The 15,051-nt window shown below is 56.6% G+C and overlaps 2 protein-coding genes across 3 annotated transcripts in view; one reads left to right on the forward strand and one right to left on the reverse strand.

Annotated features, from left to right (window-relative positions):
* Positions 1-1,469, reverse strand: part of TMEM255A (transmembrane protein 255A) — a 28,187-nt gene extending 26,718 nt beyond the window's left edge. For both annotated transcript variants that reach the window (XM_056360164.1, XM_056360163.1), the window contains exon 1: positions 1,341-1,469. In XM_056360164.1, coding sequence (XP_056216139.1) covers positions 1,341-1,398 — 58 coding nt within the window. In that variant the 5' untranslated portion in view covers positions 1,399-1,469. The remainder of the gene's footprint in view (positions 1-1,340) is intronic.
* ATP1B4 (ATPase Na+/K+ transporting family member beta 4) lies at positions 1,397-15,004 on the forward strand. The gene is made up of 9 exons (XM_056360154.1): positions 1,397-1,835; positions 4,014-4,078; positions 6,793-6,955; positions 9,617-9,745; positions 10,613-10,717; positions 10,984-11,180; positions 11,782-11,838; positions 12,556-12,651; positions 13,567-15,004. Exons 1-9 carry the CDS (start codon positions 1,397-1,399, stop codon positions 13,726-13,728), a joined length of 1,413 nt encoding a protein of 470 aa, XP_056216129.1. The 3' UTR covers positions 13,729-15,004.
* Positions 15,005-15,051: the final 47 nt, after the last annotated feature.

Consider the following 15,051-nt stretch of genomic DNA (forward strand, 5'->3'; position numbering starts at 1 on the left):
TTCACTGGATATTGGCGATAAAGACGTGAAATTGAGGACATAATGTGATTACCTCCACTTTAGCTCTGTACGGGGACACCAATTCCATTTTTTCTTTCTCTGAAAACACGTTTTGTTACATGGATATTGAGCAAGTGGTTTTCTGCTCCTACAAGGATGCTTCGGCTGCCCCAGCACTGATAGGCCCTCACGGCATCTCCACCGACCGGTGCTGAAGGGCTGCCCGGGCAAAATCCTCCCGGTCAACATTAATTTTTGCTGAAAGCATTTCCCATCATATCATTTTCCTCTTTGCCGCTGAGCCCGGTACAGCTTCATAGACAGAAGTGGAGCTACAACAGCTCTGCTATCTCTGCCTTTAAGCTACAATAGCAGCTTTTTCTCTGTGATTTACCCAAACCAGGCACCTCAGAACTTGCAGGGCAACCTCAGCATAAGCACACTAGGTGCTCTGAAACACTGCACTTAAGTCTGTGAGAAAAATGTAAAGAAATTAAGACCAACTACAGTCTGGCTATTTCTTTTGGTAAAACGGCGCTCAGAAACATCATTTTTATTTCAAGACTCAGAAACATCCCCTTATTCTAGTTGCTGTATATAAGCCGCTCTAAAAGCCAGGCTGTAGCAGGCTTTTCCACCAGGTTATGTTAGAAGTTTACAGGGATGCGTATCTCTGCGCTGGCCCTGATTTACCTCAGTTTCTTCCTGATTTTCAGGAGAAAACAGACAAGATGGCACAGGAACAGCACCGGCTTCTCCATCTTGCGCTTTGGGGGTCAAAGCCGCCAAGGCCAACAAGCCCCGGGCAGCCCACTTTAATTCTCACCCGGGAGAGGCGGGGGCCAGCGACCCCGAGCCCCTCGGCCCCGCTCCGGCCCTTCCATCCCTCCGCTAAAACCGCCACTGTGTGCGGGCTGCGCCCCGCCGCGGGCCCTGCCGCCAGGCCCACCGCCTCACCGCCCGCCCGAGCACCGCCGCGGAGCGCCCGGGCCCCGCCAGCCCGCGGCGGGGGCGCCCCGGTCCCGCACGCCCGCCCCGCTCCACTGCGCGGGGCTGCGCCACACGGGCGGCCGCCCGCCCCACCGGGGTCTCTGCCGCAGCCCCGCGCCGGGGGGACGGCGACCACGGGGACGACGACGACGACGACACACCGTCCCCCTGCGACTGACACTGCGCCCGAGCGGCGGCGGGCCGGGGGAGGCGGCGGGCGCCCGGCCGTGGCGGGGAGGGGGGGGGCCGGTGTGGGGGGCGGCGGCGCCCCCGGGGACCCACCGCCCAAAATGGCCGCACGCCCCCGGCCCGCGCCCTCCCGGGCCGGCGGGGCCTCCCCCGGCACTTACCCACGGAGTCGGGCAGCGCAACGCCGCCCGGGCGCTGCTGAGTCAGGGACTGCCGCATGCTGCCGCCGGCCGCCGCTCCCCGCCGCAGCCCGCCGGGCCACGGCGGCGGACAGAGCCCCGGCAGCGGCTCCGCCGCGCCTGCGCGCTGGGGCGGGAGCGGCGGGAGCTGCGGGGCCGGAGCGCTCCGCGCCGCCCGCTGCCCCCGCCCGGCGGCGGGCCCGGGGCTGGCGGCGGGGGCGGGCCCGCGACGGAGCTCGGCGCCGCACCGGGAGGGGCCCTGGCTGCGCGCCGTGCCCGCCCGAGCCCCCGCTCGCCCCCGCTGCGGGGCGCCTGTGGCCTGGAGGGCTCTGGGGAGGGTCCTGCCCCTCTCCGGGGGGGTCCCGGCGCTGGGCCCCCCCGCACCCACCGGCAGCGCGGGCGGAGGGGCTCAGCTCCCCCCGCACCCACCGGCACCCCAGCGGCTCCCACCCGCCTCCAGCCTTGCTTTCTCCAAAGGTACCGCTGCACCGGTCCGTGCCCCCCGCTCCCCTCCCGGGCCGTGCTGGTGGCACACACGCCTCCACCGGCCCCGGTTTGGGCTTCTCGGTGCCCCGAGCTCACTGCACCGGTGGCGGTGCCCGCCGCTGCCCAGCAGCTCCCCGCACCCCGGGCTGGGGCCGGCCCTCCCTCAACCTCAGTTTTCCATATTGTATCTGTCAAATGGGGATAAAAGCGTCTTCCCAGCAGGTTTCGTAATTGCTTGTAAATCACTTTAATGCCCGGGGCTGAGAGGTGCTAAGGCAAATCATGTAATTATTTCAAGCAAAAGCATGTTTCATCAAGTTAAAAGAAACTAATTCTATCTGTGCTTCAAAAAAACCACCCCACTTTTGTTGGATAAGAGCCTAATTACCAGCTTCTCCCCGGAGAAATGAAAGGGTGCGCTGGCAGCAGCGCCCGAGGTGAGTTACCAATGCCCAGATCAATTAATGGCAAAGAACATGTCCCCTCCAGAGAAAACAGCGGTTATTTACCCTGGGGTGAACCGGAGGAGCCCCGTGCTCACTGCCTGTGCCCTGCCGGCCAGTGGGGCTGGCACTGGCCCCCTCGTGATGGAGGGGACGGCTCTCTGCTCCCCGCTCCGCTCCATGCCAGGGACATGTGGCAGCGTGACCGCTGTGCCGGGGCGTGTGTGTCCTCAGGGAGCTGCTGGTGGCCCGTGATGGCCCATGCCATGTTAAATCCCTGCCTTCCCAGCACCCCAGTGCCCTCCGGCCCGTGGGCGCAGGTGCCGAGCCAGCCCTGCCTGCGTGCCCAGCAGCCGGTGTGCGGCAGCCCCGGCCAACTCCCAACTCGCCGCAGACCGGGGCAGCTGCCAGGCCTTTTTCCTTCCTGCTGTGCCCGTTTGTTAGCACCGCCGGTGAGCGGCTTTCAGCCACACTCAGGAGAGGGAAAGGAGAAATGGTGCTTGGACAGCGTGGAGCAGCCGTGCAGAAGCCTGGGGCCGATGTCCCCAGCCTCCGGGCTAAGTGAGGCAAGGCAGCCTGTCCCCACCGTTGAACAGGGGTCTCCTGTGAAGGGAAGGGTCGCCGGACCCACTGGAAACACATCGAGGGAATGAGCTGGTGGATGGTGCCAAGCTCTGCTGGCACAGACGGTGTGAAGCAAGCCCCACCATTTCTTGAGAGCTGCGTGGGGCACAGCCAGGGATAGACAGCCCTCGCACGCTGCTGTCACACCGCTGGAGCCATTCCAGGCGCCACTGCACATCCAGCAGCTGGCAGGGTTCTGGCAGAGCTGGCCTGACACCAGTGATCTGTCCTCCCACTGCCCCCCAGCACTCCCACCACACTGGCCCCTCACAGCCGCAGGACTCCAGCACGCACCCCCCATGTCCGTAATGCACCCGCTTGTGCCCATAATCGACTGAAGGGCGATTCCCTTCAAATCTGATATTCCCTGGTCCAGGTCTGCAGGGTGTCACAACAAGGTGTCCCTCTGGATTGTCTCTTGGTGGCTGGGCCCAGCTCTTACAGCCAGGTCGGGGAAGCCAGCGCTGCGCACTCCTAGCTGCTGCCTCAGTTCAAAGGGATAAATATAGACCTGCCCCTCGCACTACCCCTTCACTGCAAAAGAGATTTTGCAAGCATTAACCACGGCCCCACTGTGACTGACAAGCACATATTGACAGACACATGCAGTCATCGAAAGCCCTAGTGATTTCCCAATGTTTATTAACAGCTACATGGTTTCCCCGGGGCGGAGAGCCTGGCTTCCCCATGTAGGGTGCTGGCTGGCATTGATGGGGACTAGGGTGCAGGGCAGGATGCTGCCAGGGTGCTGCAAAGGGCACCAGATGCCAGGGGCTTGGGACAGGATCCTGTTGCGTTGAGCTCACCCCTCTTAGGAAAGCAAGTTATTTTTTGACCCACTCCTGAATGCTGAAGTCCTGCAGGGTAGGGAGGAAAAGCAGCGTGGTTCCTTGCAGACAGGCAAAGGTCTTGGTGCAGCAGAGCTCACCCAGCCTTTTTGGGGGGAGATAGGGGCTGGGGAGCTGTGCTGGGGAGGGGGCTGTGCCTGTGGGTCCCCGAGAGCTGGGGCAACATGACATCCACAATGGGGCTGGTGCTTGCTGGGCTCAGCCCTGGGCTCCTGCAGTGCTAGCCCTCATGTTTCTCTGCATTTCCCACCCAGGGATGGACGGGAACGCCATCGCCGGGGGCATGGAGGGCCAGGACAGGAGCCCCCACTGGAAGGTGGTGAGTCTTTTGGGGGCCGCTGGCCACCCTCCGAGAGGTGAGGCGGGGGCTACTGCCAAGAACCTGCTTTGTGGCTGATAAATATAACCACTTTGCTTTAGGAAATGCTGCTGCATCCCTTAGGCAAAGCATAAGCACTGTGTACTGAGAGGGGAAGGGGCAGCAGAGGGTCTGGCTGGTGGTCCTGGGCAGTAAGGGGGGCCAGGAGGGGCAGGGACACCTGGGCACGGACCCTCCACATACCTGGCTTTCGTTTGGAGGAACCCGCCGTTGAGAGCTGACCTGGTCGGGGTTGAGGATGGGGGAAAAACCCCAGCCTCCCCCAGGACACACACGACCATCAGCACAGCGTGGTCCCACCAGGGGATGAACCCGAGCTTTGCTTTGCCACCCAACGTCACCTCAGCTGCCACGGCAGGCAGCAGCCAGGGGTTGTCCAGTGTCCCAACAGGTCCCGCCATGGCTGTGCCCCCTCCCTGCCCCAGCATGCTCCTACCCCATCTCCTGCTCCTTTTCCAGGTGCAAGGGACTGCTCCGAGGCCATCTCTGGTCCTGGGCTACAGAAGTAGAACACTGGGGAGGTGTTCCAATCCAGACCTAACCTAGCTCCCTAGCTCAGGGACCTCGGGCAGGACCTGGCAGTGGGGACATCCCATGCTGTTTGTCTGCCCCACACAGACCTTCCTTCCTGTGGGCAGAGCCTGGGGCCTCCTCAGCCTCCCTATGCTGCCACGGAGCCCCCATGGCCTCTCCCAGCTGGCAGGATGGGACCCTTCATTAAGTACTGGATATGCAGCATGGAGCCAGGACAGCCGGAAAGTTTTCCGTCCTTGCAAAAGCCTTCTGCAGGGCAGAGCTGTGGGGTTCCCTGGGTGAGAGCCCATGGGGGGCTGCCCCCATGTCCCCCCACAACTCTAAGCATTGATAGCAGCTTCTGGGTGAGGGCTCTGCATACAGCCCATGCGCTGCCCTCACTGCCTCTGAGCTGCAGCTGGTGTGAAATCCAAAGGGCTATTCCCAAAGCAGCACTAAACATTGGCAGAGTTCCTCTGAGCAGTCCCTGCTACTCTGACAGTCTGAGAAAATGTTTCCATAGCAGCTGCTGGTAGCTCCTTTATTTAATGGGGAGGAGAGTGGGAGGAAGGAGAACTCCTTCTCCTCCTCTTCTTCCATCACTTACTCCTCTGCAGGTGTCCTGGCAGCAGCCCCTCCACCTCCTCTCCCATGTCCCTGCCAGCCACTCGTGCTGGGGCTCCTGCTTCTCTGCTCCGAAATCCTCTGGTTTCATCAGCCTTGTGTGGTACAGGGCTGTGGCCATGCAGGACCTGGCTCGGGCAGGGCTCCAGCCCGGGGTACAGGACCCGAGCCAAGCATTGCCTTCGCTGTACAGGCAGCTGCAGGCGTTTTGCTGGCAGCAGTGCTCTGACGCAGGCGTGCTCGCAGAAGAGCCCCACGGGGGCCTTAACCGGGGCTGATCGGGGCAATTAGTGGGATGGTGATATTTTACAGCCCCCCTGGGTCTGACCCAGAATCCCCAAGGCATGAATTTGGGCGTTAGAGTCGGTGCGCTCTCCCCGTTCCCACTGTTTTGCAGTATTTGTGTGTCTGAGCAGAGTTTAATCCCCCCTGATCCCAAGGTGTTTCCAAGCCAGACTTTCTGCCAAGCTGTTGGCCACTTCTTGGCTCTCCCAAGGCAACCTGCAGGGTGTAAATATCTCGCTTGTTGGCCCTGGCTCCAACAGGTGCCCACAGACGGCAGATTTCCACAGCCCTCAGCGCAGACACGGGGCAATCGTGCCAGTGCAGCCGCTGCCAGGCTGTGTTTGCCATGGGCATGGTGGCCTTGGGGAGATGTGGCTGTGGCAGGCAAGCATGGCCCTGACCCATCCGGGAGCAGCTGAACCCTGCAGCAGTGTTTGCATTAAAGCACAGGGAAGCGATGAACCCACCCAGATCTCAGCATCACCTCTTCTCCCCAGCGGTACCTGGCCCAGCCCTGCCCCAAGCTCAAAGCAAGGTCTGCACCCTCTGCCACCTCGTCAGCTGCTTGTAGAGACACAGAGCCTGTTCAAGGGCGGTGAGGGACAGCTGCTGTGTCTCCTCTCAGGTGACTCTTGGCCAGGCACAGGTACAGAGAGATCCATGTTCCTGAGCTCTGGACAAATGAATTTTCACCACCGAGGCAAAACACAAACTCTCACCACCTGGGGAGATGCTCTTCCCTGGAACTCAGTGTAATTAAAAAATAACAACACAGGGATTTCTCCAAAGACTAAACACTTGCTCACATGCCAAGAAAACCAAACTGGATGACCTCTTAAATAATGCTGCCTGCTGTTATCTGTGGTAGCACAGAAAACGTGTGCTTGAGCTCAGAGATGTTGCAGAAGCGTGGGAACAGCCCTGGCCCTCCCACGTCACAGCTTTTCCTTGGTCATGTTCACACAGGTGGAAAAAGATGGGTTTCTGTAAATGCCAGGACAAGGAGACAGTACCTGGTGTGATGGCAGTGACGTACGTGTAATGGAAAAATGGATGTTGGGATCTAAGCAATCTTAAGTCAGAACAGCCAAAACTGCCTCTCTTTAACTCAAGAGTGATGATGGGAAAATGGAAATTTGAAACACTTCCAGCTATTAAGTGCTTTTGCATTTATTTTTGGCCAATGAGATGTTCAGCTTGCGTGTGGGGGTTGTGTTCTGTAACTCTTCCAGGAAAATAAGCATGAGGAGAAAGTCCAGGATTCTGACAGACAGAAGGACGAGACCAAGGCAGAGATGGGGAGCAAAACCTGGGCAGACCTGGCTGGGGAGATGAAGGTATTCCTGTGGAACCCAGAGGAGAGAACGTGCCTGGGGAGAACAGCCAAGAGCTGGGGTAGGTCCTTGCTCAAGCCCTGCTTTCGGGATCGTTGCCTTTTCTGCTTCACCACAGATGCACTTGCCTGTGACCATCCTTGATAGCTTGGACTGACCACCCCCATCCCATATTTCCAGGGCAGATGTTTCTAACCACTGCAATAAAGAACTAGTGAGGAGGACAAGCAGAAAACCTTGGGGAAGTTACCCTTAGTCTGGATGTTGATGTTTACTGAGGATGGGAAAGCAAAGATTGCAGGCTGCCCAGACCATGTACTGGGAAGAAATTAAGAGCCTGAACAAACGTGGGGACTGCAGGTTGGTCTGATGCAGCCACTCACCCCTGCTGCCACCAGCAACCTGGCTCCTGCCTAAGTCAGGAGACCACGGGGAGGTGGCTTTGGGGTCATCAATGTGGTGGGAGAAGAGCACCTGAGCCACAGGGCAGGTGTTTTGGGGAGGGTGTGCACTGCAGGGCCGAGCAGCCCTCCTTGCCTGCGTGTGGCCTGGCTCTGGGGTGGGAAGGGCTGGTCATCGCCATCACCCTGCAGCTTCCTAGGGTGTTACATGGTGCGGTGCCCACAGCAGAGCCCACCCGTGCTGTCAGGGCTGGGATGTGCCAGTGGGTCTTTGAACACCCTATTTTAGCCATGTCCATGTGGCTTCAAAAATTATCACTGCATCTGGAGGTGCTCTGGGTGGTTCAGAGCAGCCCGTGGCTGCACGGACAGCACTGCTGCAGGCTCAGACCAAGACTAAGGTGCCACAGCATGTGCAATGCCATCCGCCTTTGCAGCTCTGCTCTCCTGACAGCACGTAGCCTCAGCAGCAGGGCAAAAACCCACGACCTCAGCCTAGCATCACATGCACATCGCACCGGTGTAAGGCTGTGAGTTATCAGGGGCTGCTGCTCAGTGTTTGCAGCCTTCCTTGGCTGGCACCAGCAACACGCTCACAAGCCCTGCAGTCTGCCTGTGCCCCCGCCGAGCGTGCTGGGTCTCCTGCAAAGCCTGTGCTGACAGCCAGGAGAAACAAAGGAAACTGCCCATGAGTGCTGGAGGAGTCTGAAAACTCCCAAGCACGAGTCTGGGGCAGGCCTTTAAATCCGCATTTGCTCCCCTGTGCCCTTTGCTGGCCATGGAGGCAGCCCAGTTTTGCTGCTCCTTTGCTGGATGGGAAGGCGCAGACTGGAGTGTGGGAGCAGTACAGGGGTGATGGTCCCTAGGGAAGTGGGTTTGGTTTCTGGAGGCTCTGCCAGGTGCTGAGAAAAGCCCTGTGCGAGGACTTGCTCAGGCTGGTGTGGATGTGGCCCCAGCTGGCTACTGCTGGGAGTTATTTACGCTGTAGTGTCCTCCTGTACCCTAAGAGCATCATGGTATGCTATATGGCCCCTACGGACACACATACACCTGGCTGCACACATGTGTGCGCTCACATGCCTGTACAGGTGGGCAGGAGAGAGGCAATGAAGCTACTGTGAAAACAAAATGTTCTTTTAAAATGAGAGCATTTGGAGCTGAACGGAGCTGAACTTTCCAGGTCTCATCTGCTGGGTGAGGCAGAGGGCGTTTGCAGAGCCTGGGGCTGCTCCCCGTCGCAGGGACAGGGTCTCAGGGGACTTGTGCTGCCAAAATGCAGGGAGCCAGCTGGCCACAGGGTCAGCACCAGAGGCCCTAGCCCCTGGGAAAGGCTGCATCCCTGGCTCTGCTGGTGATGCTTCCTGCTGCATTGCGGGAAACGTAAGAACAGGAACAATGGCAGCACCATGTCCCGACAAGCATTGGCTCAGCACCCCAGTGGCAGCTCCAGCCCTGCCAGGCTGGTGCGAAGGCACAGTCCCAGCATCACTGTGGCGGCGCTGGACATTATCCCTGCTGCGCCACCAGCAGCGGTGATGGTCCCATCCTCCCCGGCTCAGCCTGCAGCAGGACACGGCCCTGCAGCGGTTCCCAGCACTGCAGCCTCGGCAGAAGCATGGCAGGAGCACACATCTGTGTTCCCAGGGCTCCCCCCGAGCTGCTGGTTTCTCCTGGGAAATGTTTGGGTTAGGGCTTCAGTTCACTTTCTGAGCTGCTGGGTTTTATTCATAGGCCATGGTCTCTTGAGACATCCTCAGCCATCAGCCTGGTCCAGAGGAAAAACAAACTCATTCCCTGGATGTCAGGGCTGTGAAACAGCCAGCGATGTTGCAGCCCCTGCACGGTGCCGCTCGCTCCAGTCCCAGGCCGGGGTCACTGCTGCGCTGGCAACAGGAGTCAGGGCAGGAGCATCGCCCCACAGCGCCCATCGAGAATTCGGATGGGCTGACACCACTGGGCACCCTCACCTGAGGGAGTGGGAATGGTAAGAGCCAAGGTCCTGTCTGTCTGTTGGGAAGAGCCGAGGCAGGTGGATGCTCAGACCTGGTCCTGACACAGCTCTGGGAAGGGGCACAGAGCCAAACGGCAGCTGCCCTCATCCCAGGATCCCAGGGCTGGGCAGGGAGCGTGTCCGGCTGAGAGCTCTGCACCCAGAAATGCCAGGATCTGTCTGTGGAAGGGGGCTGCCAGCTCCCACCTCCGGGATGGATCCAGAGCTGCGGAGGATGCCACACCGAGCACGGCTGTGCATCCCTGCAGCACACACCCCACAGGACGCGTTCTGCTTGTGCCAACAGCAACATCCCCTCTCTGTTTTACAGGTTTGATCTTACTGTTTTACTTCATTTTTTACACGTGCCTGGCGGGAATGTTTGCCTTTTGCGTGTACGCGATGCTACTCACGCTGAGCCCCTACACGCCCAGGTACCGGGACCGCGTGTCTCCGCCAGGTATGTACACATGTCAGCCCAGCCTTGGGCACCGCTGCTGGCACTCGCACAGCAAAGTCCTACCGAAATGGTGAGACTGGGACCTTTTACCGGCAGGTAAAGTCCTGCTGGAGCTGTACACTCCGGTGTCACTCAGCCCTCCCCAACACAGGGTGCTATCGCTTACCTCAGGGCACCGACAGTGCTGCAGGTTCTCTGCAGAGGATCCGGCGTCTTAAAAAGCCCTGTGTGAAGCATTCATTCTAATTATACTAATTGTTATTCTAATTATGCTAATTATTGTTATCCTTATTCTCAAGGTAAATGGGCAAGTTCAGGCATTTCATAGGTGATGCCCATTCTTTTTACTTGCTGCTCCTTTATACCTCATATCTTCAAATAAAAATGCAAATCAAGAGCAGCTTTTACGCATTATTATTTGGGGGATTCCTGGCAAAATGATGTTCAAGAACTCCTTTCCCTATGTCAGAAGCAGGATTTTCCCTATGTTTTCATGCTGGTGGGGAACATAAGGCCCCCTCGCCCTGCTCCCTGCTTGGAGCCAGCCCTGCAGCAGGGGGCAGGGGGGACCCCTCAGCCCCCATGTGTAGCCCCAAGCCCATCACCTTCCCACAGCGCTGCTGAGACCCTCCAGGTCTCCTATGTTTCCTGGGATATTTTGACCTGCACGATGTCCTCTGGATGTGTAATGGAGGTGAGGGATCCGCGGGTTGGGAAGGGAGTTGGTTTGTGAGCTGGTGCTGCTGCTCCCGTGCCTGTGCCCAGCCCCAAACCCAGCTGCAGTGTAACCAGTCCCTGCAACAAGCACCCCAAGCCCGTGACCAGACCACTCATACCTGGTCTAACTGGGTCCGTCTCCTTCTCCAGGAGTAATGATCAGACCATACTTGAATGGGTTCACCATTGCCTTCAATGTCTCTCAGCCCAGCACATGGCAACCCTACGTGGACATCATGCACCGCTTCCTAGCCGGTAAGCTCTTAGGCACCCCAGGAGTCACGCTGGAAAGTTGTTTTCATCCATACACACATGTACAGGGTGCAGGGGGCTCCTCCTGGGCATCTCCCGACCCCCCTCCAGAAAGGCAGGCTCAGAGGGTGGTCACAAGAGCTCCCGTGGGAGGGAGCCTTGCCTTTCCAGGTGGGACTTCCTAGCTCCCTTAGCATATGGATGTAGTCTGAGAGCGTAGGTCCCTGCAGGGCTTGAGAAATGTTAACAAGTCTCTTGGTCCCCACCAGCTTATGACGACAAAGTTCAAGAGGAGAAGAATATCGAGTGCATCTCAGGACAGTACTTCATCCAAGGGGGCAATGAAAGCGAGGAGAAGAAGGCTTGCCAGTTCAAGCGCTCTGCGCTGCAGAACTGCTCTGGCATTGAGGATCCAACGTTTGGCTACTCTAAAGGCCAGCCCTGCATCCTGCTGAAGATGAACCGGGTACAGAGGAAGCTGGTCGTCTCCATTCCTTCCTTCAGTGCATCCCCGTGTGATGAGTAAAGACCTTGCAGGGACTGAAACTCCTCCACTTCTCAGGCTTAGGGTAAAAGGGAACTAGAATCCCAAAACCTGCTGGCTCATACCTGCTAGAAAACATAAAAGGACTACAAAACTTGCTTGATTTGATTTGATGAGGCCTGAGAACTTGGAAGGTCTTGTGCCAGTTCCCTCTCTGGGAGGAACTGAGCTTCAGGGCTACACGCTGGGCCCCAGTCTCTTTATAATGGGAATTCTCATAGAATTGAGTTTATCTGAAATCTTCTAATAGCATGGTGGCTCAGCGCTGGGAAAATACACGTGGAGAGGGTGTGAAGTGTGAGGGGCAGTGGCTGTGTACTGCAGGGAGGCCGGGTGCTCTGCTCTGCCTGTGCCCTCAGGCACCAATCCTGCACTCGAGCACAGATGGCAGACCCTCCTTCTGGGGGTACGTAACTCCTGTCCTGAGCAACCTGACTGGCATGTAGAAAAGCTCTCCAGAAGGCAGGCAGCATGCACTTGGCACTGCATTTCGTACAAGCACGAACATCTTTTGTTTTTGCAGATCATAGGCTACCGTCCTGGTGCTGGGGTCCCTGTGAGCGTCGACTGCAAAGTGCAGGTACTGCTTTCCTCCATGCTCGGCAGCGTGGTGTGTAGAAGGCCAAATGTCTCCTTCTGATGCACCCCACCAATATCTGTCCTCATCTTAGCCCCAAACACTCACAGGACCCCGTGCTGCTGACGCCTCCAGGTGCAAGCAGGGGTTGGTCTGCTGGGAGCAACAGTGGCCACCGGTCTCCAGCTTCCCACCCTGGCCCTTGCTGCTGGCTGCTGCCAGCCTCCCCGGCACTGCTCTGAGGGCAGGCCTGCAGGTCTGGGTGGTGGGGTGCCAGTCAGAGCCTGGAGCTGTTGGGGAGGAGGCAGGAGCTGCTCACATCCATCCCCAGCTGCTCCTTGGTACCCTCAGTCCTGGGGAGCATCCCGCAAGCCAGCAGCCGTGGGGTGAGGGAAGGGCTCCCACTGCCTGTGCAGCCGCTAGATCATGCCCTTGGAGAGCAATAAAGCAGTAGGCAAGTGCAGGGGGGGACTGACAAGCAGCAGATCCTCTAACCCTTGCCTGTGCCTTTGCAGCAGTGCTGTGCTCTGGCTTGCTGAGCAGCAGCCGGCTTCCACAGTAAACACGCTGCGGGCGGGCAGGCACAGCTCTGCCCTGGTGGGGACCTGTGAGAGATGCTTATAGTAAAAGTTCCTTCCTTACTCTGAAAGCAGCCGTGTTTTGCATCCCGCGTGCCATGCATGTACCATTGGTTTGTTTGGGGTTTTTTTTCAATGACAGAAAGGCAATGAGAGCGATCTCAGGTCGGTGGACTTCTACCCTGGAAACGGGACATTTGATCTCATGTATTACCCCTACTATGGCAAGATGACTCACGTGAGTAAGGACTCTGGCATACTTGTTATTTCTCCTTGGGAAGGAGAGGGCAGGAGCTGGTGCACAGAGTGCAGATGTGCTTTCTGGCTATTTTGGGCAGACGCAGGCAAGAGGGAGGTCACGGGCACTGGGATTACAGCGCTCTATTTCTGTCTCTGACAAACTGCGGGAAATCCTTGGGGACTCCGGTTCCCCTTTGCCAGCAACAAGAAAGATTACATTTATCATCTGGAGACTAAGGCTGGTTCTGCTAACTCCCAGAGAAGGTCTCAACACCAGCATTTTCCCAGGGCATCAGAGAAGCCAGGGTTTAGGTGACACAAGAGGAAAAGGATGGAGCTTCTATCAAAGCCCTGACAAACCCACCTCAGGCTGGGTGGTTCAGAACAGAGCAGCCCCACAGCAGCAGCTATTTCTGAACACACTGCCCAGCACCGCTTCGGTTTGTGCTGGACGGTACGGTGCTAGGATGTAACGTACCTTCATGACACAAGCTGAAATAGGAGATGAGGCAGGCACTAAACCTTTGCTGCCACACTGCTGCTGGCTGAGGATGAGTAACAGCCCCAGCTGTCAGGTCTGCACGTCCTTTGAGCACACAGACTAATAGAACACCACGGGTTCCCTGTCACAAGCCACAGACTGGTTTTTAGAACAGGAGAGTCCCATTATCCAGTGTTACTTCTCCTGGCTCATCAACACAAGAGGCACTGGGCAGTACAAAACCCAATGTGATCCCAGCCCTCTGAGGCACAGAAAGGCTCAGCTTCAGCATCCTGAGGGACCATGCTAGACATCAAACGCACCCAGACGCCTGGGAACTGTGAAGAAATGGCTAATGATTTTCATTGCACATGTAAGCACTGCCTGCTTTCTGCTCCCTCAAAAATTTACTTAAATCTCCCTTCTTTTCAGGTCAACTACACATCCCCACTGGTGGCTATGCACTTTACAGATGTGAAGAGGAATTATTTGGTCCCTGTTCAGTGCAGTCTGAATGGGAAAGGCATCATCAACAATGTTAACAGCGACCGCTTCCTCGGACGAATCATCTTCACACTTAGCATTGGAAAGTAGCCACCAAAGACGCTGGGCACTTAAGTCAATCAGAGGCTTTTTCCTTTTTAAAGCATAAAGCCAGCATTTTTTCTGCTAGGAAAAACAGGCACATAGATATTTTTGTTAATTTATTTTTGTTCATAGTTAGGAAACAAATGAGATGCAATGGAGTGTGGAACCACATTTTTCATCATCTGTTGTAAATCATTATTAGTAAAAATTAGAAGTTATCTCCCGGGCAGAGAACCTGCAAAAGCATTTCAGTTTTGATTAAAAAAAAACCCTCTGGTATCTGAACACTATTTTTGTAAGGTCTTTTACAAGTGACCCCTGTGGAATGCATTTTTCCTGGCTTTAAACCTTAATCTCTACCATAGTTTTATATGCATTTCTCAGGCAAAAGCTAACAAGAGGGTAGTTTATTAGCACTATTCTTGTTAAAATAATAAACAGCAAAAAATTCTGGATTATGCCTGCAATGACAGAGTTAAAAAGTGAAAATGGTAGATCTCAAAATGCCTCCTAGGATCTTCGGCACCAGGAGCATCTGGACTGCAGCGTTTCACACGGCTTGTTCAGAACACCCAAGGCGTTGGAGCAAAGGCCACGTCAAAAAAACATCTGCCCTCGAACCTTTCCAACTGCTCCTTTCTGAAGTGGGAAGATGAATGCATTTTTCCTCCTTCCTCCTCCTCATTCCAGTACTTCTCTCTGCCCCAGGAATCCTCACCAAGTCTATTAAGCAGGGAGGAGTGAAAGCTCTCCCCTCGCTGTCCCAGCTGGCAGGGTGACCGGCACCCCCTTCCCCTGCTCAGGCACAGAGGTGACAGCGAGATGTCAGACACATACCCCACCCCCACCCCCAATATTTCAGGCTCGTTCTTGCCTGTTCCACAGAGGTCACAGCTACAGCACCGCAGAAAAACACAAGGGAATGCTCAGTCGTTTCATCCTTACGGGGTCAACGCTGGTATGAGTGAAGCCATCAATTTATCATCCCGCAAGAGACACGAAGCACAGGTGCCCTGGTCACAGCGCACCTCCCTGGCACGGGGTGCTGAACCCTGCTCAGCACGCTGTGAGCCGTGAGCACAGCGGGATGGGACACCTTGGGGTAATGTGCTAGTTGGAAAGCACACTTACTAAAATTACTGACAGAACGAGAGCATTATGGTATGTTTGCCCTACATCCTAGTCCAGGTACTGACTCTGCCATCACTTCCTGATCTATGTAAGTCTCTAAGAAGTAATCTTTTTTTTTGTATTAAAATTAAAGCCACTACAGTAAGATTAACTCTATGGTACCGTTCTTAACACACTGGTGTAAGAGATGCAGTTTGT

This window comes from Falco biarmicus, chromosome 14 (genome assembly GCF_023638135.1).
Source record: "Falco biarmicus isolate bFalBia1 chromosome 14, bFalBia1.pri, whole genome shotgun sequence".
In the NCBI taxonomy this organism is placed as follows: Eukaryota; Metazoa; Chordata; class Aves; order Falconiformes; family Falconidae; genus Falco; species Falco biarmicus.